General features: G+C 40.0%; 1 protein-coding gene across 2 annotated transcripts in view; it reads right to left on the bottom strand.

Moving 5' to 3' along the window:
- The window catches only part of ACSL3 (acyl-CoA synthetase long chain family member 3), a 78,792-nt gene that overhangs the window by 35,608 nt on the left and 19,299 nt on the right, over window positions 1–23,885 (bottom strand). The window contains exons 2-5 of one of the 2 annotated variants that reach the window (XM_060242190.1): window positions 21,544–21,586; window positions 17,776–17,874; window positions 15,710–16,129; window positions 4,418–4,595 (exon numbers count right to left, since the gene is read on the bottom strand). In XM_060242190.1, coding sequence (XP_060098173.1) covers window positions 4,418–4,595; window positions 15,710–16,069 — 538 coding nt within the window. In that variant the 5' untranslated portion in view covers window positions 16,070–16,129; window positions 17,776–17,874; window positions 21,544–21,586. Of the gene's footprint in view, window positions 1–4,417; window positions 4,596–15,709; window positions 16,130–17,775; window positions 17,875–21,436; window positions 21,587–23,885 lie in introns of both variants that reach the window. The other variant, XM_060242191.1, reaches the window with a different exon arrangement.

The following is a 23,885-nucleotide window of genomic DNA, read 5'->3' as shown; positions in this document are numbered from 1 at the left end:
TTTCCTTGACTGCAGCGCAGTGTTTAGAAACGAGTACGTGAAAAGCATATGACTATATTACCATCTGCCAGAAAATAAGTCAGCCAAGTTCATTCATTTGAGATCATGAAGTGATGTGTCATGCTGTGAGCTGAGGCACGTCTCAAGAACTTGAGATGTCCAGCTAAATCCCCCCCATCCCGTCCTGATACAGATGCAAACTTCTCTACAACAGATGTTTCAATATTTTGCTACATTTAATGTAACAAATGAAAGCTTCCTTTTGAAAACTGAACAGTTTTTAATGGGCTATTGAATTTGTCAGATAACCTCAGGAAGAAATATTTCTTAATATTTCTGAAGCTTCTTTAAATAGACAATATTTTGATGCTTCAGGTTCTCAACTATAATTTTAAAAGAACTAAGAATTCAGCACAACTGTCCATAGATTCTGCCTTCCCATAGGGCATTCCCAAATGTATTTTATTCCTTTCAAGTAATGTTTCTGCAGTGAATATCATTGTGAAATACATGTGGAAAATATTGTGTCAGACTGAAAATCCTGAGATTTTTCAGAAAAGATCAAGAAGCAGGAATCTACTATCCACTCTGTACAAATGATGTCCATGTTATTGCAAAATGTATATCTCTTATTGAAATTTGAAAATGAGGAAGAACAAGAATGTTACATGAAACAGACTAAAACTTTGGACATGACATATATATTGAACAACGGGAAAGTATGTGGACAAAGGCTTTGAAATTTACTTTAAACTCTAATCTTAAGAACTTTTATAAGATGATGTATTGTTGGTATATGTCACCAGAGAAGTTGTCTAAAAATATACAAATATACTTATAGTTTATGTTGGAAATGTAATCATCATACAAAAAAACCCTAGACACAAATACAAATATAATACAAAAAAATTAAAGACTAATATACAATTGAAGCGAAAGTCCCTCTTGTTAGGACTAATGGACAATCTGTTAGAAAGAAGCCATTGAACTTTATTTCTATACATTACTATGGTAGCAATAATATTATATGCGCAGAAATTGAAGTGTCCAACAATACCTACAATAGAACAATGGCTGGAGAAGATTTGAACCATGCAGTAACAACTGAACTTACTGCACTGATTGGGAAAAAGACAATTAGCTCATTCATTACAGCTTGGAAACCCCTTATAAACCCCTTATAAACTGTTTACAGGAAAAAGACAATCATCAAAACCACAAATCATCAAGTCATTATTAAAATATTAAGCTAAAAAAATAGTTATTTATTCTACATATAGAGCAAGGAAAAACCTCTGTAATCAATTTGTTGCAAAGAAAACTGGAAACCTTCTACTGTTGTCCATGTTGGTGCTTTAAACATTGACCTGAATAATAAGAACCAAGTAGACTTTCCAGTTGCTTCCTACAGTTTCCACACAGAACTTCAGAGGAAGGAAGGAAGGAAGGAAGGAAGGAAGGAAGGAAGGAAGGAAGGAAGGAAGGAAGGAAGGAAGGAAGGAAGGAAGGAAGGAAGGAAGGAAGGAAGGAAGGAAGGAAGGAAGGAAGGAAGGAAGGAAGGAAGGAAGGAAGAAGAGTCCTGGCAAATATGGCTATCTGTTCCCTTGCAGCAGGGCGCTTTTTTGTAGAAAAAAAAGCCCAGCAGGAACTCATTTGCATATTATACCACACCTCCTGACATCACCATTGTTTCACACAGAGCTTTTGTAGGAAAAGCCCAGCAGGAACTCATTTGCATATTAGACCACACCTCCTGACATCACCATTGTTTCACACAGAGCTTTTGTAGGAAAAGCCCAGCAGGAACTCATTTGCATATTAGGCCACACCTCCTGACATCATCGTTTCACACAGAGCTTTTTGTAGGAAAAGCCCAGCAGGAACTCATATGCATATTAGGCCACACCCCCTGGCACCAAGTCACCCGGAACTGCATTCCTGTATATTCTTGCTCAAAAAAAGCCCTGCCTTGCAGCAATTTTCCTCCCCATGAAGTCTTAATCCACAGTTACACACAGGCAGTATGCTGAAAAAAGGGGCAACCTATATCTCACAGGTGTAATGTAATATTATTTCAGACTAGTCCATATTATCTGGGTTTAAAAATAAGTCCATTACAAAAGAACACTACAAAAAGAAAATGATCGAAACAATTGCTAGGCAGGTAGACCTCAATACATCTGAACTGTTCTTCCTCTCCTTGGATTCAAAGGTACATGGCAGAGTTGCTACTCAGCCCTTCTTGCTGCATCATAAAGATGCAAAAGACAACCCTGAGAGTGATCTGAGTCATACACTCACACATAGTCACTTTACTCACTAACATCGCACAATGGCAAGTGCAATCTTACAGTGCAATCCTAAGTAGAGTTACCCATTTCTTGACTGCATTGCACACAGTCAGATAACATATAAGGAACAAGTGTCCTGAATTAATTACTCCAAAAAGCTGACCTGAGCGGTCCTGGATTGCTTGTACAATCTATACAGCACCTGTGATACTAAGGCATATGTTGCATTTATTCAGAGAAGTTACAGCACTGAGATGGATGCATTTCACAGCAATACTTCGTGAGACTCAGGAACATGGACACTATTACTTTTTTGTGCCAAATATTTACTCCCTGTTGCTGCAGCACTGTAATGCTTCCTATAGGTACTAGATGACAGGTACCATAGCTTTTATGCCACTGCATCCAAAATTTTCAATGAGATGCAAGTTAGGCAGCATTTATTTTCAAACGTAGCAGACATACTCATTGTTTCTCCAAAAATGGAGAACGAGTTTACTACAAAAATCCCGCTCAGCTGTGCCTATAGCACAGTGGCAAAAAACAAAACCATTTATTCAAAAAGTGTTTGGTTAGCTAGCCTGTTCCACCTCATCTTACTTTCTAGCTGACAGAACCACCAGCACCAGGGGTACTGGCTTTACTTTGATCCTCTCAGCCAGAACCAATGCAGCCATACCAGCTCACACAGCCATCCAGCAGCCAGATCTTGCCACTGGCTCAACTCTACAAGTAGTGTTATACTGGTAGAACAGGCCACCAACAACCACCATACTTATTCTGTTTTGATCCCATTTAAATTTTTTTCTGAGTAACACCATAATGTAGTTTTAATTTATTTTGATTGTTTAAGTTCATTGTTTTTAATACTGCAACTCAATATTATTATTTTTAAATTATTGTTAGCTGCCCTGAGTCCACTTGTGGAGAGGGTGGGATATAAATCCAAAGAAAATAAATAAATATGCACTACACCTGCCAATATGCAAAACCCTGCAAAAGTCAAAAGGTGATGAAACATGACGGTTCTTCAAAAATACAAATTGTACATCCAATTCTTAAATTAAAAATTAGAACAAACACATAATTCATGTAACAGGATCTAGTTCTTACAGCAATAATCTCAAGCCAGAGAAAGAAGCAGCGTCCAGTAACAGCAATTACAACATGACCCACCAGGAAAGAGCTGCCAAATCCAAAATGATTTCTGCAATTGCTTTAAATGGCCTATTATGCCAGCCTAACTTACAGTTCAATCCTAAATGGAGTTATACATTTTTTGACTGCAATGGGCTTAGAAGGGCACAATTCTGTTTAGGACTGCACTGTTAATTCCTTTATATCCATGGCTTACAGAATTTAAAAGATGAAAATGTCCTCTGAACAATATACTTTCATTTGTATATGAATCTTATGATTGCCACCTTGATGGATATTTTAATTGGTCTGATTTATGTGCTGGTGAGCATTCAAGATACAAAGACATAAAGGCCTTAAACCAATATGGTTGCTCTGTTTCCTACCAGTTCCATTACTCTCTGCCTTGCACCAAATGTCAGCAGCACGGGAATATGGGAAAAGTCTTCAGAATGAAAGGCACATTGTTTATAGTTACATTAGCATCTTTGTTAAGTGACTATAGCCATTCAAGTGATCTGAAAACTTCACTGATATACAAAGGTTGATATTCCTCCCAGGAATACTTTTGAGAGACCAGATTGGCCATAGCCATCAACCAGAAGAGGAGCAACCACAAGGAGCTTACTTCCCACCTGTTCCCTCCAAGGAAGAACTCTTTACTGAGATGCACAGGGACTGCAAAAGAAAGGAGGACAGCACTCTGCCACTGCTGACCCAGAGACCTCTGGGAAAATACACCTCCATCACACCAGAAAAGAAAGCTAGTAAGGGAACATTATCTTAATCTCAACTGGATACAAATGCTTCAGAAACTGATTTCTGTTCTTAGCCTTCTCCCTTCACTCCCTTTACCAAGTTGGCCTTATCCACCTGAGGGCAGGGACTTGTGTCTCTTGACTGATGTAAGCTATTTGGGAGACTGCTATTTGAAAACAGGATATAAGCAAAATGAAGAAATGAATAACACTGCCAAAGAAAATACCTACGCTGATAGTTGTTCATGAAACAAGCTTGTGCAGCGATCATCCATTCTGCTCGAGTCTCACAGAAGATGGCGATGGTTGTCTTTGGTTGCTGGCCTAACACTGCTAATCCTTTCCCAAAGTTATTAGCTTTATTGTAAACATCTTCATACGAAAGCCAGCTATATTTTCCAAGGATGACCTGATAAAAATAATACAGACTTTTATTCAGAATTCAAGCCTAGGCAGTTAGCTGCTTTCATGCAGCCTTTACACAGCACAACCTGTCCATCTTTTCACCCTTTCCTTCCCCATGTCCAGCATTAAGATGTAAGGCCCTTCAAGGCCCTTTTTGCTAATGCCTACCTGAAAAGCCTTTTGAACAGATTCAGTGCTACACAAATAAGAGAAACCAGCAATAAAAAATGCAACAGGAGCAATGAGGGATTTCCAAAGATGTTTGTATTGTGTTCCTGTGTCCCCCAATCAAAGGAATCAGGATAATGCCCCCCCCCCAAAAAAAAACCCCAACTTTAAAACTATCTATACAGACTTCTTAAGAATAATGATTCAGGAAGCTGAAGAATCCCCTCCAAAAGCAAAAAGAAGCAAAGCGTCCTGTCACCCATAGAATCAAGTGGGCCTGTTCTGTTTTTTCAAGAAACTCAGTGGCCATGAAACCTACTTGCTTAGCTATCAGGTATTTATGGCCTATAAAGACATAGAAGAATTCAGCTGTCTATGGAAGACACTCCACAGAATGCCCACGGAGACACTCACTGCCTGCTGTGCAAAGGCCACAAAAACACAATTCTTCACTCAGCTGCTCTATTTTAGAGAAATCTGTATTACCAATATGTTGAGCCATCTACAGAAATCAGGAATACTTATGCTGTACTGAAATCTTATTTAAATATGTCTTAAATGTATTTGCCATTTTCTAGGATTTCATCACAACTACTTAAGATGCGTAAGTTTTGATTTCAGGTTTGAAAAGCCACTAAAATTAATTTTGTTTCATAAAGGAAGTAAAGATGAAGGCAACTTATGTCTAATAAGCACACTAGCACTTTTGCTGATATGTATTTATAGTAAGGTTACCAGATCAGGAAGATGGGGAAACCCCTTTACCATTCTAGCCACCACTCAGTTATGCCAAAGGCAGTCCATGTGCTGTTTAGCCAAGCAGTAGCCAATCATGTCACCAGTGACATTAAACAGAAAAGTGTTCCAGGTGCCTCATCTCGCAGTTTTATTTATTCAGTTTTGCTTTTTATGCATCTAAACTGGTACTGTATAAAGAGCGCCTTCCCTATGAGAAAAGGCTGAAGAGTCTGGGACTTTTCAGTTCAGAAAAGAGACAGCTAAGACAAAGAGAACTTTTTCTCCCTCTCCCAAAATACTAGAACTTGAGGGCATCCAATCAAGCTGATGGGCAGTAGGTTCAGGATGGACAAAAGGAAATACTACTTTACACAGAGAGTGATTAAAATGTGGAATTTGTTGTCAGAGGATGTAGTGACAGCCAAAGCTTTAGGAATAAGCAAAAGACAGATTAATGGAGGATAAGTCTATCAATGGCTACTAGCCATGGTGACTGAGGGGAATCTCCACATTCAGAGGCACTAATCCTCTGAACCAGAGCCAGGGGACAACATCAGGGGAAGGCTTTGGCCTCTATGCTCTGTTGTCAGCCATCCAGAAGAACAGAGCTAGGCCACTATGTGAGACTAGGATGCTGGAGTAGATGGACCACTTGTCTGATCCAGAAGGCTCTTCTTTCCTTAAAGATGAGAAAACAGCTAATGTTGCCATTTACAAAACCTTGGTAAATTTTTGACAAAAAGTTAGCATTAAAAGATAAATACTGCCCTCTAGTGTGCAACTAGAAAGGAAAACTGGATTAGAGTTGGATGAAGGTGGAGTGAAAAGTGGTGGGAGGAACATTAACAATTTGAGATATGTAGATGAGGCCAGATTACTAGCACAATATAGTGAAGACTTCAGACATCTACTGATGAAGGTTAAAGCAGAAAGTGCCAAAGCAGGATTACAACTGTACACCAAGAAGACAAAAGTAATGACTACCAGACAGTTACACAACTTTAACACTGATGAAGAAACTGAAATTATTCAAGGTTTTCTATTCCTTAGGTCCATCATCAACCAAACAGGAGACTGCAGCCAACAAGTCAAAAGGAGATTTAGACTGAGAAGGAAAGCCATGAAGGAGACAGAAAAGTTACTTAAGTGTACAGCAACCAAGATTAAGATAATTCATGCCATAGTATTCCCCATTACTATGTATGGGTGTAAAAGTTGGACAATGAAGAAAGCTGACAAGAATAAAGGTTCATTAGAGATGTGATGTTGGAGGAGAGTTTTGTGGATATGATGGAATGCCAAAAAAACAAATAAGCAGGTTGTAGATCAAATCAACCATAAAAGCCCAATAGATGAGTCTATCATACTTTGTTCAAATTATGAAGAGACAAGACAATAATAATAGGAAAAGTTGAAGAAACCTGGAATAAAGGAAGACCCAACATGAGATAGACTGATTTAACAAAAGAAGCCATGGCCCTCAGTTTGCAAGACCTGAAAAGGCTATAAACATAGGTTGTTATGGAGATCATCCATTCATAAGGTTGCCTTACATTGCACGCAACCTGACAGCACTTAACACACACAGTATGCAACACTCATTAAAATTTCAGTATATAAACAAACTATATACAAGTAAATTAAACTACTATATGGCTTCTACGTGGTTAACTATGCAATTTACACAAAGTTAACCCAGTGATGTGTGTTTAGACTGAAGTAACTCTGCATAGAATTGCACTGTAAAAGCTGCAATCCCAAGCAGGTGTGTAAGGGAACAGGTCGTATTTAACTCAATTAAGACTTAATTTTGAGTAACCATGAGAAGAATTGTAGTACGTCATTCTGATGGCTTTCAGTAATGAAATATGTACTTTTCAAAATTCCATGCTTACTCAAATTGTAAACCACAAACATCACTTAAAGGGTGAGGAAGATTTGTATGCTTAAGACTGTAGCCACACTTATTTTGGAAGCCAACTTAATAAAGACATAAGTTTCATCAGCTGGAAGTGCTGAGCTGTTTGTACTTCTTATCCCCCATTTTTTTTTAAAAAAAACCCTAACTAGTGCAGATTTTAATCATTTTTAAATAGTGGAAGAAAAAAATTCAGTCAAATCTGATTAATCAAAGAACTGAATAAAAACATAAGAAGAGCCTTGCTAGATCAGACCAGTAGTTCGTCTAGTCCAGCATCATGTCTCACACACTGGCCAGCTAGTTACTCTGGAGGGCCAACAATATGGCACTGAGGTCAGGGCCTTCCCCTAATGTTCTTCCTGGCACTGCCATTCATAGGTTTACTGCCTCTAAATGCAGAGGTTCTTATTAGTCACCATAGCTGGCAACCACATACAATACATATCAATGAATTTAATGCCCTTTTAAAGCTTCCCATGCTTGTGGCCATCGCTATATCATCTGGAAACAAAATCTATATTTTAATAATTTTGTTGTGTAAAGAAGTATTTCATTTTGTTTGTTCTAAATCTACTGTCCACTAACCTCACTAAAAAAAAAAAAAGTAAAGGTAGTCCCCTGTGCAAGCACCAGTCATTTCTGACTCTGGCCTCAAATTGTAATACTTTGGAAGAGGGAGGAAAAGGTTCTCTGTCCAATCTCTTTACCCTGCGTATAATTTCATAAACCTCTGTTTCCTCCATTAGTCACCTATCAGGTCCCTTGATTATTTTGGTTGCCCTCTTCAGTATTTGTTTGTGCTGTGTCTTTTTGAGATACAGTGACCAGTATTCCAAAAGAGGCTACACCATAAATCTATATATAAGAACATAAGAGAAGCCATGTTGGATCAGGCCAATGGCCCATCCAGTCCAACACTCTGTGTCACACAGTGGCCAAAATATATATATATATATATATATATATATATATACACACACACACACTGTGGCTAATAGCCACTGATGGACCTCTGCTCCATATTTTTATCTAAACCCCTCTTGAAGGTGGCCATGCTTGTGGCCGCCACCACCTCCTATGGCAGTGAATTCCACATGTTAATCACCCTTTGGGTGAAGAAGTACTTCCTTTTATCCGTTTTAACCTGTCTGCTCAGCAATTTCATCGAATGCCCACGAGTTCTTGTATTGTGAGAAAGGGAGAAAAGTACTTCTTTCTCTACTTTCTCAATCCTTTTACAATTATCTTGTAAACCTCTATCATGTCACCCCGCGGTCGACGTTTCTCCAAGCTAAAGAGTCCCAAGCGTTTCAACCTTTCTTCATAGGGAAAGTGTTCCAGCCCTTTAATCATTCTAGTTGCCCTTTTCTGGACTTTCTCCAATGCTATAATATCTTTTTTGAGGTGCGGCGACCAGAACTGCACACAGTACTCCAAATGAGACCGCACCATCGATTTATACAGGGGCATTATGATACTGGCTGATTTGTTTTCAATTCCCTTCCTAATAATTCCCAGCATGGCGTTGGCCCTTTTACAAGGATATTACAAATAAGACTTTAAAATCTAACATGGTTCTGTTATAGTATGAAAGTGTGTTCTACTAGCAAGCATATCCAACATTGCCATTCTATGAAACAAAACAGAATAACAACAAAGGTGCCCATCAAATCACCGGCTCTAGGGTTTATCTGTGCGCACATTTTAGAAAGTCTGACTTCCTTTGTTCAACTTGCTATGCCAGACTCTGTAATTTTCATAGACTAGTGTTTTCAGGCGGGAAAACCTTGAGAGGCTTTTGGAAAAAAATTAACCTATAATTCTGCCAGCTACCACATGAACTCCAAGGCTACATTCAGTCATTAGATTAAACTAAGACAGAGCCTGAATAGGCATCAACCATGGCTGTTGTCAAGACTCACGTAAATGCCTTGCTGCTCCCTCCTCATTCGATAAAGAGGTCTTGGTTTAAATTTAACTCATTTTACTTGTGATGTACAAATGCAAGAACTGTAAATTAAACAATTAAACAGAACAAAGTTAGAGCCCAGTGACACCTTTATGACCAATGAAGGTTTTTTTTCCAAGGTATGAGCTTCTGAGTGCACGCACACTTTCTCAGATACAATTAAATGGAATTTATTTGAGAAAGTGTCCGTGCACACAAAAGCTCATACCTCAAATAAAACTTTGTTGGTCTTTAAGATGCCACTGGGCTCAAACTTTGTTCTGCTGCTTTAGATTACACAGCTACCTATGTACATTTCTTAAACAATTACTCATATACAACACAGGTTACTGGAGTTTATATCAGGATTCCTTCATTGTGCTTCATCAGAGAAGAACCAGAAACATGAGTCCAGAAACAAGCTGGGTTCCTCTGCATTTCGACTTAGCATGAGGCCTTGACATCATGTCTGAATGCAGCCCAAGTAAAAGCTGAAAGAAGGCACTGAAGAAGAATCATAGAGTTGGAAGAGACCTCCAGGGTCATCTAGTCTAACCTCCCTGCACAATGCAGAAAATTTGCTAATTTCCCCCCGCCCCCAAACACACCCAGTGACCCATTTCATGCCCAGAAGATGGCAAAAAACCTCCAGGATCCCTGGCCAAACTGGTCTGGAGAAAAATTGCTTACTCACCCAAAGTGGCAATCAGCATTTCCCTGGGCATGTAAGAAAGGGCCACGAGAACTAAGCCTTTGTTTAAAAACCTCCAAAGGAGAGCCCACCACCTCCCAAGGAAGCCTGCTCCACTGAGGAACTGCTCTGTTTAGCTGAAAACTCTTAGAGGCAGTGGGAGGCAATGTGTGTACTTGTGGAACTTGTCTCCTTAGAGGGAGATGTGATTTGCCTCATCTCCTCTGTAGCAGACTGGACAAAATCAGTGGAAGAGCTCTAACAGTCATCACCCCTAAGCTGTCACACAATTGTGGGAAGGATGGGTTTGCTTTCTTGGACTGAGGATGATAGCCAAAGTGAGGTCTCCCTGTTCATTCTGCTACAGAGAGCAAGGAGTAAAGAACCTGAAACCTCCTCCTCCTCCATTGCTTCCACTGTCCCTACATAAAAACTCACACAGAAACCACAACAGGAGCAGACACCTGCTTCCAGAGCTATATAGCCACCCTACAAGATTCTTCCTGACATAATCCTACAAAAAAATGAAAACTGTTTTGTTGGGGGACAAATACACACAGGAGCACTAATGGGCACTTTATGCCCAAAAAGATAAAATGTGGCTTTTTAAAAAAGCCCTTCAAGTGAATACACCTAAAGTCTTCAATCAGCCCATTTTTTTCTCTTTCTCAAGATAAAAATAAGCAAGTTTCACCATTTCTAAGCTTTCTGGTAGTTTAACAACTTGTGTAACAGAATGACCTTCAGATTCCTAATACTAAGCATTCATTCCACTAAGTATACTTACAAAAGAAACTAAGTGATAAGAATGCTAATCTAGCCTCAAAAGCTCAATTTGTAAGCAACAACATGCTTTCATTTATTCTTCAAACTAACCAGGATCAATGTTTTGCACATTTACAGACCATGTACACTTGCTGTTCATTAATAGTAAATGGTCCACAAATGTTGGCTTGCGACAGCCCAGGCTGCCCACTATTGCCAGTGGCCCTTACACTCTCAGAAGCCCATGGCCAGGAGAAGAGAACTCATAGCAGTCTTTCATTTTGTAATCAGGATCCTTACCATCTTGTAATCAAGATCCTCCAAGTAAGGGCAGTGGCAAATTGCAATATTTATCCACTGAGTAGATTTTTGTCCCACACTTCCTCAAGCTCAGGGTGGCCTTCCCTTCTTCATTTTTTTCCTTGCAGCAACCCCCTTAAATAGGTTAGTCTAAAAGCATTCTATTGGTTCAAGGTCACCCTGTGAATGCCATGGAACCGAGGGGATTTGAAAAGGGGTCTTCCAGATCCTGTTCCAGCCACTATACTACAGAAGCTCAGTATCAGATCAGCAGTTTGCCTAAAAATGGTAACAGAATGGGTGATTACAAACTCCTTTCCACTGCAGTGCTTTGAAATCAACACAGAAAAGTTCTTTTGCTCACTGAGCTATTCCTGTAAGCATGCATAGATGGTTGATGAGTGCAGCTCAGAAGACAGAAGTCCAAAGCTTGTATTCATTCTATGAAGGTTAGGTTGATTTGTCTAGATATAATTATTAACAAGCACTGTAGTAATTGCCTTCCCTCGATCCATAGAACAACAAACAGAAATGCTACAAGTGGCGGTGAAGGTCTGACCAAAAACTAGGTCCTGTTCTGGATGTGACTGTTCTGAATGTGGTTGCATTTCCCCTAAATAAGCACATTCTTAGCTTGGGGGTGCTGCTGGGCCTGAACTTCCAGCTAAATAAACAAGTGGCAACCAGGGGCACCTTTCATCTGCTTTGGCTAGTAAGTCAGCTGTAGGCCTTTGAGGGAAGGAAAGATCTCACCACCAGCAAGTGAAGACTTATGTTTGATTGGTGTTTCTTCACTAGCTTTTATTAGCTCTCCTCCCTTTGTGTGTATTTTTATGTGTTTATATTATGTTTTAAATAGTTTGTATACATTTGTATTTTAAATGCTTTTTAATGTCGGAAATGTTTTAATGTCTGCCACTTTGGAGAATCTGAATTGAGTAGAAAGCCAGCATATAAATGTTTTAAATAAACAATGCAGATGGCAGTTTAAAGTAGTATTTTGCTTCCTACTCAAATTATATGATTTGCCAGAAAATCAGAAACAGAAGATTATAAATGGTCAAAAGGTATAGCAAAGAAAAAGGTAATTTGGCCAAAATATGAAAACCAGATAACTGTTGAACAGAAATGTTAAGGTCTGTAGTGAATGTTTGCACTGTCAGAATTGAAATGGAGATTTTAATGCAGGCAGCAAACAGCTCATGACAGTGTTTTGGAAAATGCATTGACAACATTAGAAGTACTGAACTGAGTTTCTGTGCCTTTAATAAGCCTAACAAGTAGAAATTCAACAGATGAAGCCTCCCCCCTGCCTTCATGCAAGGGAAGAAATGTGCATGCTGAATTTCTGTCCACCATATCACTTTTAAACACAAAGAAGTCTTCCTTTCTCCACCTCTGAATTTTCAACCATGTTTAGCTTTGTCTTCTAACTTTATAGAGGTCATTATTCCTTCACAGGCATTATAACTACTAATTACTCCTGTGCCCTTAAAAAAAAGATCAAAATGAAAGCCTCTTTAATTACAGCATCTATCATTATTAAAATTCTGCTTGTCGTGAGACATTTAAAAATACAAGTCCTACCACAAATAAAGGTATGAACTGTTAGAAAAGAAAAAGTTACCCTCGTTTCTTAGCTTTTTTTCCAGAAGGGAAACCATTATTTCAAAGCACTTTAAAATAGGAAGGGGGAAGCTTATATTATATTATTATTTCACATTTTATATTAATTCCTAGGCATTTCCATGGCTCTGTCCATCCCATCCTCCCATCCAAACACAGGGAATAATCTGCAAATGCTATCAATCCGGTGCCTGAAGACCTGCTAGGAGAAAACCAGGAATATAACACTTTGTTTCATGTCATGTTTTGTAGAAAAGAAGTGGCACAAGCAACTTTTGCCACTTTTTCTCTTCTCTAAAATGTTGTGCAAGAGAAAAGGCCCAAGGAATTTAGAGAGGGGAAGGTTACACCAAGCACAGAGGTCTTCTCTAAAGGTTACTATAATGCACAGAGAACTAGGGGGTGGGATTTTTATACTGGCCAAGGACACTGGCAGAGGAAGGGCAGTTGCACCAGGTGACCTGGCAAGAGGATTTGTAAGCTAGTGCTTATGAAAGCAAGGTGGAACCCAGTTCAGCCATTCATTACAGTAACAGATCCTCTAAAACCAGGGGTGGGGAGAGGACCTGGAATCAAAACTGAAGTGCAACTGAAAAATCATCTCCACAATGCTTTTCTGTTTCATAAAAACTGCAATGTGATATATGGACAAAGTGATCCTCCAGGATACTGCCGCCGCCATTACTCTTTTGTCTCCTGTCCTTCCAGACTGACAGACCTCTTGTAAGCCCAGGAAAGAGACAGAGATAGCTTTTGCAAGCTTTTTATTGTACAGCCACTGGAAAGACACTCTACAGGGCCTGAGAGATACTTGCAAGGGAGAAAGAGTTGACCAGCCATTATTATATCTACCCCTGTATAAAAATGGTGCTAGAACTCCAAATGGGAAGCCTTAGAGGCAGCTATCACTTCCAAGCAAGGAAGCAGACACTGCAAATTATCTGTTCCTGACCCAAATGTGTAAATATGAAAACACCCTAAAAATATGCATTTCCTTTTGGTAACACATCTAATTTGACGATCTAAGTGGTCCGCCCTCTCCTGAAAAAGGTTACATCAGATCCAGCCAAATTGGCTCACTATCGGCTGGTCTCAAATTTGCCCTTTTTAGGCAAAATCATTGAGAGGGCTGTGGCGTTGCAGTTACAGGGTTTCCTGGATGACGCTTTCACCTTAGACCCCTACCAGTCCGGCTTCTGCCCGGGCCACAGGACGGAGACGGTGTTGGTCGCCCTCATGGATGACCTCTGGCGACATCTGGATCGAGGCGGCTCGGCGGTATTGCTGTTGTTAGACCTATCGGCTGCGTTCGATATGGTCGACCATCAGCTGCTGACCCGCTGCCTCGCCGACGCAGTGGCTTTCCTCCTTCCTTGAGGGTCGGGGACAAAGGGTGGCGATTGGAGGAGAGCTGTCCCAGAGACACCTACTTAACTGTGGGGCGCCTCAGGGGGCAGTTCTCTCCCTGATGTTGTTTAACATCTACATGCGCCCCCTTGCCCAGATTGCCCGGAGGCATGGGCTGGGTTGCCATCAGTACGCTGATGACACCCAGCTCTATCTGTTGATGGGCGGCCGGACTGACGATGTCCCTATAAACCTGGACCGGGCGTTGCAAGCCGTGGCAGGTTGGCTTAAGCTGAGTGGGCTGAAGCTGAATCCAGCGAAGACAGAGGTCCTTTGCGCAGGTCGCGGCGGGCTGAGAGAGGAGATCTCCCTACCAGCCTTTGACAGTGCGTCACTAATACCAGTGCGCAGCGTCAAGAGCCTGGGAGTGCTGCTGGAGCCTTCCTTGACAATGGAGGCACAGATAGCAGCCACTGCTAAATCCGCCTTTTTCCATCTTAGGAGGGCGAGGCAGTTGGCCCCCTTCCTGAAACGTAACGACCTGGCAGCAGTGATCCATGCAACGGTCACCTCGAGGTTGGAGTACTGTAATGCCCTCTACATGGGGCTGCCCCTGTACCGAACTCGGAAACTGCAGCTAGTGCAGAATACGGCAGCCAGGCTGTTAGTGGGACTACCTCGATGGGAACACGTACAGCCTAGGCTGCGGGAACTGCACTGGCTGCCAATTGTGTACTGAGTTCGTTACAAGGTGCTGGTTATTACCTTTAAAGCCCTATATGGCCGAGGACCTGCCTACCTTAGGGACCGCCTCTCTCCATATGTTCCCCAGAGAGCACTGAGATCTAGTTCTCAAAATCTTCTAAAAATCCCTGGACTAAGGGAGGCCAAACTGAAAACAACGAGGGAGCAGGCCTTCTCAGTAATGGCTCCGCATTGGTGGAATCAGCTACCAGAGGAGGTGCGAGCCCTGCGGGACCTCAATCACTTCCGCAGGGCTTGTAAAACTGTCCTCTTCCAACTGGCTTTTAACGTGGAATCCTGGAAATGACACCTGGCCATCTTGATATATATGTATTGTACTGTAGCACCTTCAATTTATACTGGATTTAAATTATTTATCTAACGGCATTTTAACTGTATTTTATTGTATTAATTGTATTTTATTGTAATCATGGTATGCGCCATGTCCTGTGAGCTGCCCTGAGCCTCCCCTGGCGAGGAGGGAGGGATATAAATAAACGTTTATTATTGTTGTTATTATTATTAATTTATATATAGTGTAAAACTACTACATTATTCGACTATGAACAGTGCAATAAATTCTGTCCTTTCATACTTGCAGGAATTTGCAATGTGTAGCCAAGCCTTCTGAGACTTTCAGTTCATCAGGCAGGCATCCCTCAGATTGATCTTTCCAAGGAGCACAGCTTTATATTTATGAAGTAGTTTGGAAGATCAACAAGCTTGTGTTCTTCCAGCAAAGTACCAATTCATTACACACAGTGCATGCTGCTTAAGATCTCAACTCACTACAGAGAATGCCAATACAATAAAACTTTAAGCTTTTCCTCCCTTTATAGTAAAATAACAATAAACAGAGGAGTAATGTACCTTTTTAAAAACTTTTCCAGATGGCTGGATTTCATCTTCTTCCTTTAAGATTTCCCGTGTTCCCAAGAGTTTTTTATCCTTAAATTTACTTGTGGCGTACTTGAAAACTTTGTCGAGCGTATCACATCCAGGATATAACACAGATGCTAAACAATGCAAACTGTTAACAGATCTGTATGCACTACCTGGCTTGTTATTCACTGGTTTTGCTTTAATTTTCCTTGATTTGGCGATGGCATATCTTGATCCAGAAAATATATACCATGGGATATAGGTTATAATTGTATATATCAGGATTACAAACTTTATAACATGAAGAAGAAAAGGGTTGATATTATGTTTTAGCTTCATTGTGTCCATTTCTGAAGAATATAAACTATGCAGAACAGCTTGACATATCACATAGAGATCAACAAAGTCCTGAAAAAGAAGGGGAACAAAGAAAATATATTCTCAGATACAGAAAGCACTTATTTAATCATTTCTGGTCACAAAAATACTTATTTCTGGTCATTTCCTCTCCTGCATGGAGTCTTGGAGTCTTTCCTCTAACTGATGCTAGAATTAATTTTAACAAGTTTGCCAATTCAGATACTATAGAGAACTATAGTTATAGTTAGAAATTGTTTAAATATTAGTAAAACTAAAACAAGGATGGAGTAAGAAACCCCTTATGTGTCAGGGGAAAGGAGAGCATGTACACTTGTGGCATATTTACAACTTGATTTGGTGGAATGGCTTTGTAACATATACATTAAAACGGTTTCTTTGTATCCCTAAGTGCAAGATGTGCTGATGTAGACATTTATAAAACCTATGTATTATTTTAATAGCATTTCATATCCATTTTCTTAAAATATACATTGAAATAGTTTCCCAGCTGTAAAACAGATTTTGTCCAAATATCTCACATGCATTAGCAACAAATTTTTCAGGATCCAGATAAAAAGGTACCCAGGAATATCATTTCAGACGCTTGGATCCACCAGAATGTTTCCACAGACTGAAGGATTTCTACCCACAGAGTGCAACTGGGGACTCCAGCATTTTGGGGGGGTACAGGGCTATTTTGGGCTGCAGTGTGGGGGGAGCAAGAAGACACAGTCCATGAACAGAAATCATCCATGAAAATGGTCTAGTACATCCAGGTCAGATTTTGGAGCAATTCAAGACGCAGAGAAATTTCAAAAAGGTAGCCCAAGACTCTGAGTCAACAGGGTTTAAAACCCCAACCCTGAAATGTTACCAGAATCAAGTTGCAAAAGACCAACTTGTTTTAAGAACATTGGTACAGATTTTATATCTCAGAATAAATAGAACAATGTTACACTTCATCTGTCTACAGTAAAAGGGATTGTGCTTTTAGCACAGACTATATATGTATAAAAGTGAGGCCCTCAGCATGTAAAATTAGTGATGTAGCCAAAGATACTGGTGGGCCTGAGGTGTAATCACTTCTATTTGCACCGGAACCCTCCCTCCACCTGTGCTCCCCAAAATGTACCTTGCCAGCCTAAGATTCAGGAAGAATATCATAAGAGATCGCATCTTGTTCTATGTAATCAATATACTACACTGCTACATAAAATAATCAACTGTGATTTTTCATAGATGTGACAGGTTCAACATACAAAACTCAAAGAACTATTACTTGGATTAAAATTTAGGAGTTACCTAGTCCCCCTCTTGCTTCAGCACCATAACAGCATGCAATGCAGGGAAAGGTAGTTGGGGATTTCCTACTGCAAACCTCACTTCCTCACCAGACCCTGACCAACTGAACACAGAAGTGCATGTAAACTCTGCAACGCACTGTGGATGGATTGAATTTTCCCCTTGTGTTTTAGCAATTTGGGTCATTATTTAAACAAAATCTGTGCAGGGCCCAATATCAAGACCATATACATAGCTTTCATTGTAAATTATTAATTTGGTAGGAGGAAATATTTCCAAAGTATACTAGCGAAGTTATGAACTGTTTACACTTTAATACTTCCAAACAGTCCTTTATTACAGACAGGAAGGGGTATTTGAGAAACTACTCAAATAGTATTTAAGTTTCTTACTTGTTCACCTTGGCTACCGAGCCATATTGCTATCTGATGCAGCCATTTATCATCTGTTTAGTTCACTAATAGAACTTGCATTGCCACCTTCTCTAGCAGCTGTAATAAAAAAGAACAACACATTTTAGTTAAGTAATGCAAAGTGTGAATACTGATGGAAGGAAACGCTGTCAACTTTAAAAATGTTAAAAACAAATTTTATTGTAAAAAGCCAGAAGCAATTTGCTGGAATAAAATTTTATACATAACTCTGCCAACGTCCAGCCGACGGGCTCATGAGAGGTGGTACTTCTATCCTATCAGTAAGAATCCTACCAAGGGAAAATCAGTTTGCTCCCAATGTGATATAACTGCCAATGTCATATTGACACTACCAACCTGATCTCCACTCTTCTACCCTATCCTCATTTTTCCTAATGTGTCTTATAATTTAGTCTGAAAGCCTGGAAACAAGGACCTATGTCTTTTCAGTGATGTGAGTTATTTTAGGAGAAGTCTAAAAAGTAGAATAGAAATATAATGAATAATCAAGAATGCACTGTAAATCTAGATTATACGCCATGTTTCAGTACAATAAAAACTGTACAACAGGCCTCATTTTGAGCAGGAGCTCACAGGAGCAGAGCTCCGGAATCTCTAAATTTTATTGTGCTCTTTCTTTCTTACCCCCCCCCCCCCCAAATGCTTTCTTCTGGGCTCCATTGTTCAACCCTGCCGTGAGAATTTTGCTGAATTCTAAGATTTGACAAACTTTCTAATATTTTTTCCCCACAAAAAATGGGAAAATAATCAAAACATTTAAAGCAGACAGATGGAAATCTTCATCACGCAACTGTGGCCACATAAGAGAAAGTAATTTAAAAAATATGATGGGAGTAAGGTTTTAGTGGACAATTATAATTTAAGAAGCATTTTAAATAGTTCCTGTTTGTAAATCACATTTGCTATTAATCCTATATGCGACTGTTAAAATTTTGGTTATTATTCTCATTGACTCCTGTAACCTGATCACGATACTGTACTATGTATGGTTTTGCATTTTTTCAATAAACTTGTAAAAGAAATTTTTTAAAAGGGGAAAAAAGAAGCATTTTAAGGTAGATGCTGAGCTGATATAATTCAGTACACCTTCCGGTGATGTTAAGGGTGTGTGGCATATGCAAATGAGTCATGCTAATGAGCTCCAGCACCTTTTTCTATGAAATGACCCCTTGTATTTAACAAATACAATGGTATATGGTATAGTGGTTGGGGTCAGTCCAGGATTGGAGAGCTTTGCCAGGTATTCACTATCACATACAAAGCTATTGCCTTGGTTCCTTGTATCTCCAGGACCATCTCTCCCCAATGCTCCATCACAACAACACTCATCTGAGCAGGACCTTCTGCAGATACCACCCTGCAAATGGGCAAAAATCACCAAGCACATGCATTCTGTGTTGTGGTACCCACTTTATGGAACAGCCTGCCTAATAAGGTTAGCAATGCTCCTACTTGCCTGGCTTTCTGCAAATTATGCAAAACTGAATTTTCCAGGATGGGCTTTTATACACAGGTAACAGAGGTGTACTCTAGTGATTCAGAAGGATGCTTTGGTAAAGGGATAGGGACTGGAAACTATACTACTGTGAATAGTACATAATGTCTGATGCTTTATGTATGCTCTTGTACAATTTCAGCATTGTTTAACATGTTGTGTTCAAATGCTTATACTCTGGTTTGGATTTCTGCAATCCAAACACTATTGCATTGTTTACTGGATGTCCCGTCTTGTTCTATGTAACACACCTGAAGTCTCAGTGAGCAAGACAAGCTATAAATAAGGTAAATAAATGTAAATAAATCTAGTTTATATAGCTGAGACAAAAACAGAAGCTACAACAGTTATATTAGTTTTATTTTAAAATGAAAAAGAATTCTAAAAACTGTATGATTAAATTTCTGCCTGAAATAAGCTAACAAAATTACTTCCATATCCAGTCCCAACTGCTGCAATTAAATTCTACCAGTAGAATGGAGAACTTAATAATTTTCTCAGATGTGCCACTTTAAAAAGCTTGCATACTGATTTACAGTTTGTAATCAGCAGCCACAATATGAGACAGAGTTAGAAAGTAATTTAGATCCTTGTAGACATCAGTAGTTTAAATCTGTTTAACCATGTGCTGGATTGTGGTCTGTAACTTCAGACTACAGTTCAGTTCTCAAGTCACTTGTTCTGGAGCACAGATGGAAAGACTGGCTGCATTTGTTTATTTAGTATTTTTTTATCCTGCCCTTCCTCCAAGGAGTTCAAGGCAGTGTACATTGTTTTCCCTTCTACCACTGTATCCTTACAAGGGTACTGTGGGACAAACTGGACTACGAGAGACTGGCTGGTCCAAGGCCATCCAATTAGCTTCATGGCAGAGTAGGGATTTGAACCCAGCTCTCTCAGATCCTAATCTGAAGCTCTAACCCAGGGGCAGCCAAACTGCAGCTCATAAACCACATGTGACTCTTCAAGGGCACCAGTGCAGCTCTCCAAGCTGCTTGCCCCCCCCCCACCACTTTGAAAGTGGAGATCAAGTAACTTAAGTAAAGAGTAGGGTGAGCAGGCAGTCAATAGGTCCTGTCCACCAGCAGCTGCTCCCAGCAGCCCTCAGTTAGGCCTGGATGCCTGGGGGTGGGAAGCTGCTGCCTCCTCTTGCCGCTGTCACAAGCCAGAAGGGTAAGTACTGCGTGGATGTGAGTCCTCTCGTTGGGCAGGGGTGGCTCTCCAGCATCTGGCATTTAGTCTATGTGGTTCTTGTATGAAGAAAGTTTGACCACCCCTGCTCTAACCACTATATCACTGACCTGGCACTGAATTCTAAGAAGTCCGCCATCAGTCCAGTATGTCTGCATCACTTTTGCCCCTCCCCTAAAAAACAGCACTATCTCAGGGTGCCTTTACAAGTTCAGTAGCATGACGGCCTGCGCAAAGCCTTGCTGCTTGAAGCACCCATTCTTGAATATATCTGAAACCATACTGCAACAAAACAACATATTTTAACATTGTTGTAATGTCCCTTTTATATCTCAAAGTACCTAGTATTACTGGTGGTTGTGAAGATTGTTTACAGGTGGTCTGAACAGTTTAGGGCAAGGCTAAACCTCCTCAAGGGCAGCACAGGCACTGCCTACTGCATGATTTGTCTTTATTCTCTCAAGATGCATTTTTCCTTCCTTTAATTAAGGAGGCTGGTGTGATGGCATCACTCCAGGAAAGCCTATTCTAAGAAAGTAAATTTAAAGAGCAGCATTCCCTGCATTCTATGCTGCTCACAATCACTGTGTACATTATAGCATATTTTCTGATACAAGTTAATGAGGTTTCCAATACCACATTATAGTGACCAGTTCTACAGAAGTCAGTAAAACTTAGTTTAAGACAAAATGCATCCAAGTTTCTAGTAAAAACAAGGTTTGAAAAAATAAAGGGGAGGGCAGAAAAAAAAACCCATTGTGTTGTTCCTCATCTTTCCAGATCAAGTAAATTGAAATTTAGTCAGGAGTTCTGAGAAACTGCCTGTTGCTAGAGCTGATCCCTATTATCCAATATAATCTATGATTTCACCCATTACTTTCAGAAGTCCACTTCTTACATTGGGGGGTGGGAATCCATAAAAAATGTGTTTACCAGCTGATCTGATAATCTTGTAACAAACAATAAAGTACAAGCATCAAGTCAAAGAAACCTTAAATGACTTATTATTGTTGTTGGTACTGACAGGGCAGTTTCCCGACCTTTAGTCTCAGCTGGAGTTGCCACAGGTAACACTGTCAAAATCTGAAAGACAAAAAACTTAGAATTAAATACAATAATTATAAAACAGTAACTTAGTGCTGCCCTTTCACCTAAACAAATGCAGTAACCTAACAGAAAAAGTCTTCATCAGGCCACTTCAGAAAGAATAACATCTGTCCACTTAACATTTAAGTGTGTATCCTGATAATATGGCTCAACAGGTACTCAAGGACACTCGCGACTAGATAAGCCTGAACTTCTCCCTAAGTAAGCTACACCACATACCAATTCCAAGTTTAACTACTTCATTACAACTGCTGCTGGCCATGCAGCAACTACTTATGCTTACTGACTTCTAGCCTGTGGGTGCATTTGGCCAAAATGTGCAGAATTCAGTGTTCGGAATAGCATAACAAACAGCTCTTTTGCTAGCTTGCTAATATCCTGCTTTGTGGTGATAGATATACACAACTACCCATGGGCTGCAACTGGCAGGACTTCCAAATAATATTCTTACCCCACTACACCATCAATAATCACACAGAGAAACACTCCAAGTCACAACAGTTTATATGGTTGGAAGCTAGAAACATTATTTAAGTAGCCTTAAATTTCATGACAGAAGAAGTTTCCAACTGGGGTGACGTTGCTTTCACAACGTTTTCACGGCAGACTTTTTATGGGGTGGTTTGCCATTGCCTTCCCCAGTCATCTACACTTTCCCCCCAGCAAGCTGGGTACTCATTTTACCAACCTCGGAAGGATGGAAGGCTGAGTCAACCTCGAGCCGGCTACCTGAAAACCCAGCTTCCGCTGGGGATCGAACTCAGGTCGTGAGCAGACTTTAGGACTGCAGTACTGCAGCTTTAACACTCTGCGCCACGGGGCTCTTATTTGATAGAAAAAAGGAATATAAATATAACAATTATATATTTCTCAGAACAAAAATATTGTACTTGATGTGGTACAGTGCTTAGAGTATCATACTAGGATCTGGGATACCTAAGTTCTAATGTCAGCTATATCACTGAAGGTTGCTGAAAGAAAGGAGAATGATGCAAAACACTTTGGATCCCCATTTGGGAGAAAGGTGGAGTATAAATGAAATAAATGTATATAATAGTAAAGGAGAATTCAGTTTGGGGCATTAAAGAACGACAGGCTGAAAGCTCTCCCCTCCCCCCAACAGGTCAGATACTCTTGAAATCCAGTATTTCTGTAAATTTTGCTCAAGCCTGGTTAAGATCACACATCAACAAGAGAGTAAGTATCAGAACAACTGCAAATGATTACATGTAGTCATAATGAGAATTAAATGTCTTTTGTGAGCAAGCAAAATTTACGTACTTTCTTTGCTCAAGCAAAGTAACTAGAATTGTCCTAAGAGGTGGTTTATTTAATTTTAAAATTAACTTAGATTTCTAAGAATTTAGAGCAATCAAGAACTCAGTACAATGAGACAGTTCTGAATCATTGGGGATTATTTTACTTTGAGATAAAATTGGAAGAGATCCACCAGTTTTAAATATACAATTTATTTGTAATTCCTTCTAAAATTGGGGGGGGGGGACTAATAGGTTGAAAAAGCAATACTATAGCTTCTGCCCTTAACTGGCTCTGACCAGTTACAGCCACTTCAGTAGAGATTTCCCACAGTCTCCATTCTCTCCAACCTTTCAAACACAACACCACAGGGCCAGTGACAGGCAACCCACCACTGGCCCATGTCATAGCCTACATCCCAAGTATGCTGTGTCTGCTGGGGTTCAGCTGCAGAAAGATCTATGGATCACACCTAACAGGTTAAATAACTCAGTATTGTACTTGATATAGGATTCAACTTTATCTCTGCTTGTGAATTTCCAGGGGGCACAATGTTAGTTGGTGACAAAAGCAACATGCTGGACTAGACCGTTTGATTCAGCAAAGTAATTAGTTTCTTCTTATGACCAGGCCAAACAATTTCCTCTGAAATTAACAGGATTTGAAGCCCAACATCTCCCCAAAGCAAATTACTGAGTTCATTAGAGCTTCCTTGCTGGTAGAATATTTAGGACTGCAGTCAAAGCATACAGTCAATTGTGTCTTACAGCCTAATCCTATGCATGTTTACTCAAAAGACCTGAGATCAACGGGGCATACTCCCAAGCAGGTGAATACAGTACTTGAACACATGTGATCAGGTCTCTAGATATTCCAATAGGCAATGTTTCCTTCAGTCTTAGAGGTATGGGACCAACTGACCTGGAGACAAATGTCATGTCCCTTTAACAGAAACGGGCAGCTTAAATTTTCATAGCACAGATTAAGGGTGGCTAGCGGTAGCTCTCCAGATGTCTTT

The sequence above is a fragment of the Heteronotia binoei genome, chromosome 6, assembly GCF_032191835.1.
Source record: "Heteronotia binoei isolate CCM8104 ecotype False Entrance Well chromosome 6, APGP_CSIRO_Hbin_v1, whole genome shotgun sequence".
Classification (NCBI taxonomy): domain Eukaryota; kingdom Metazoa; phylum Chordata; class Lepidosauria; order Squamata; family Gekkonidae; genus Heteronotia; species Heteronotia binoei.
This window is presented reverse-complemented; position numbering and strand designations above follow the sequence as displayed.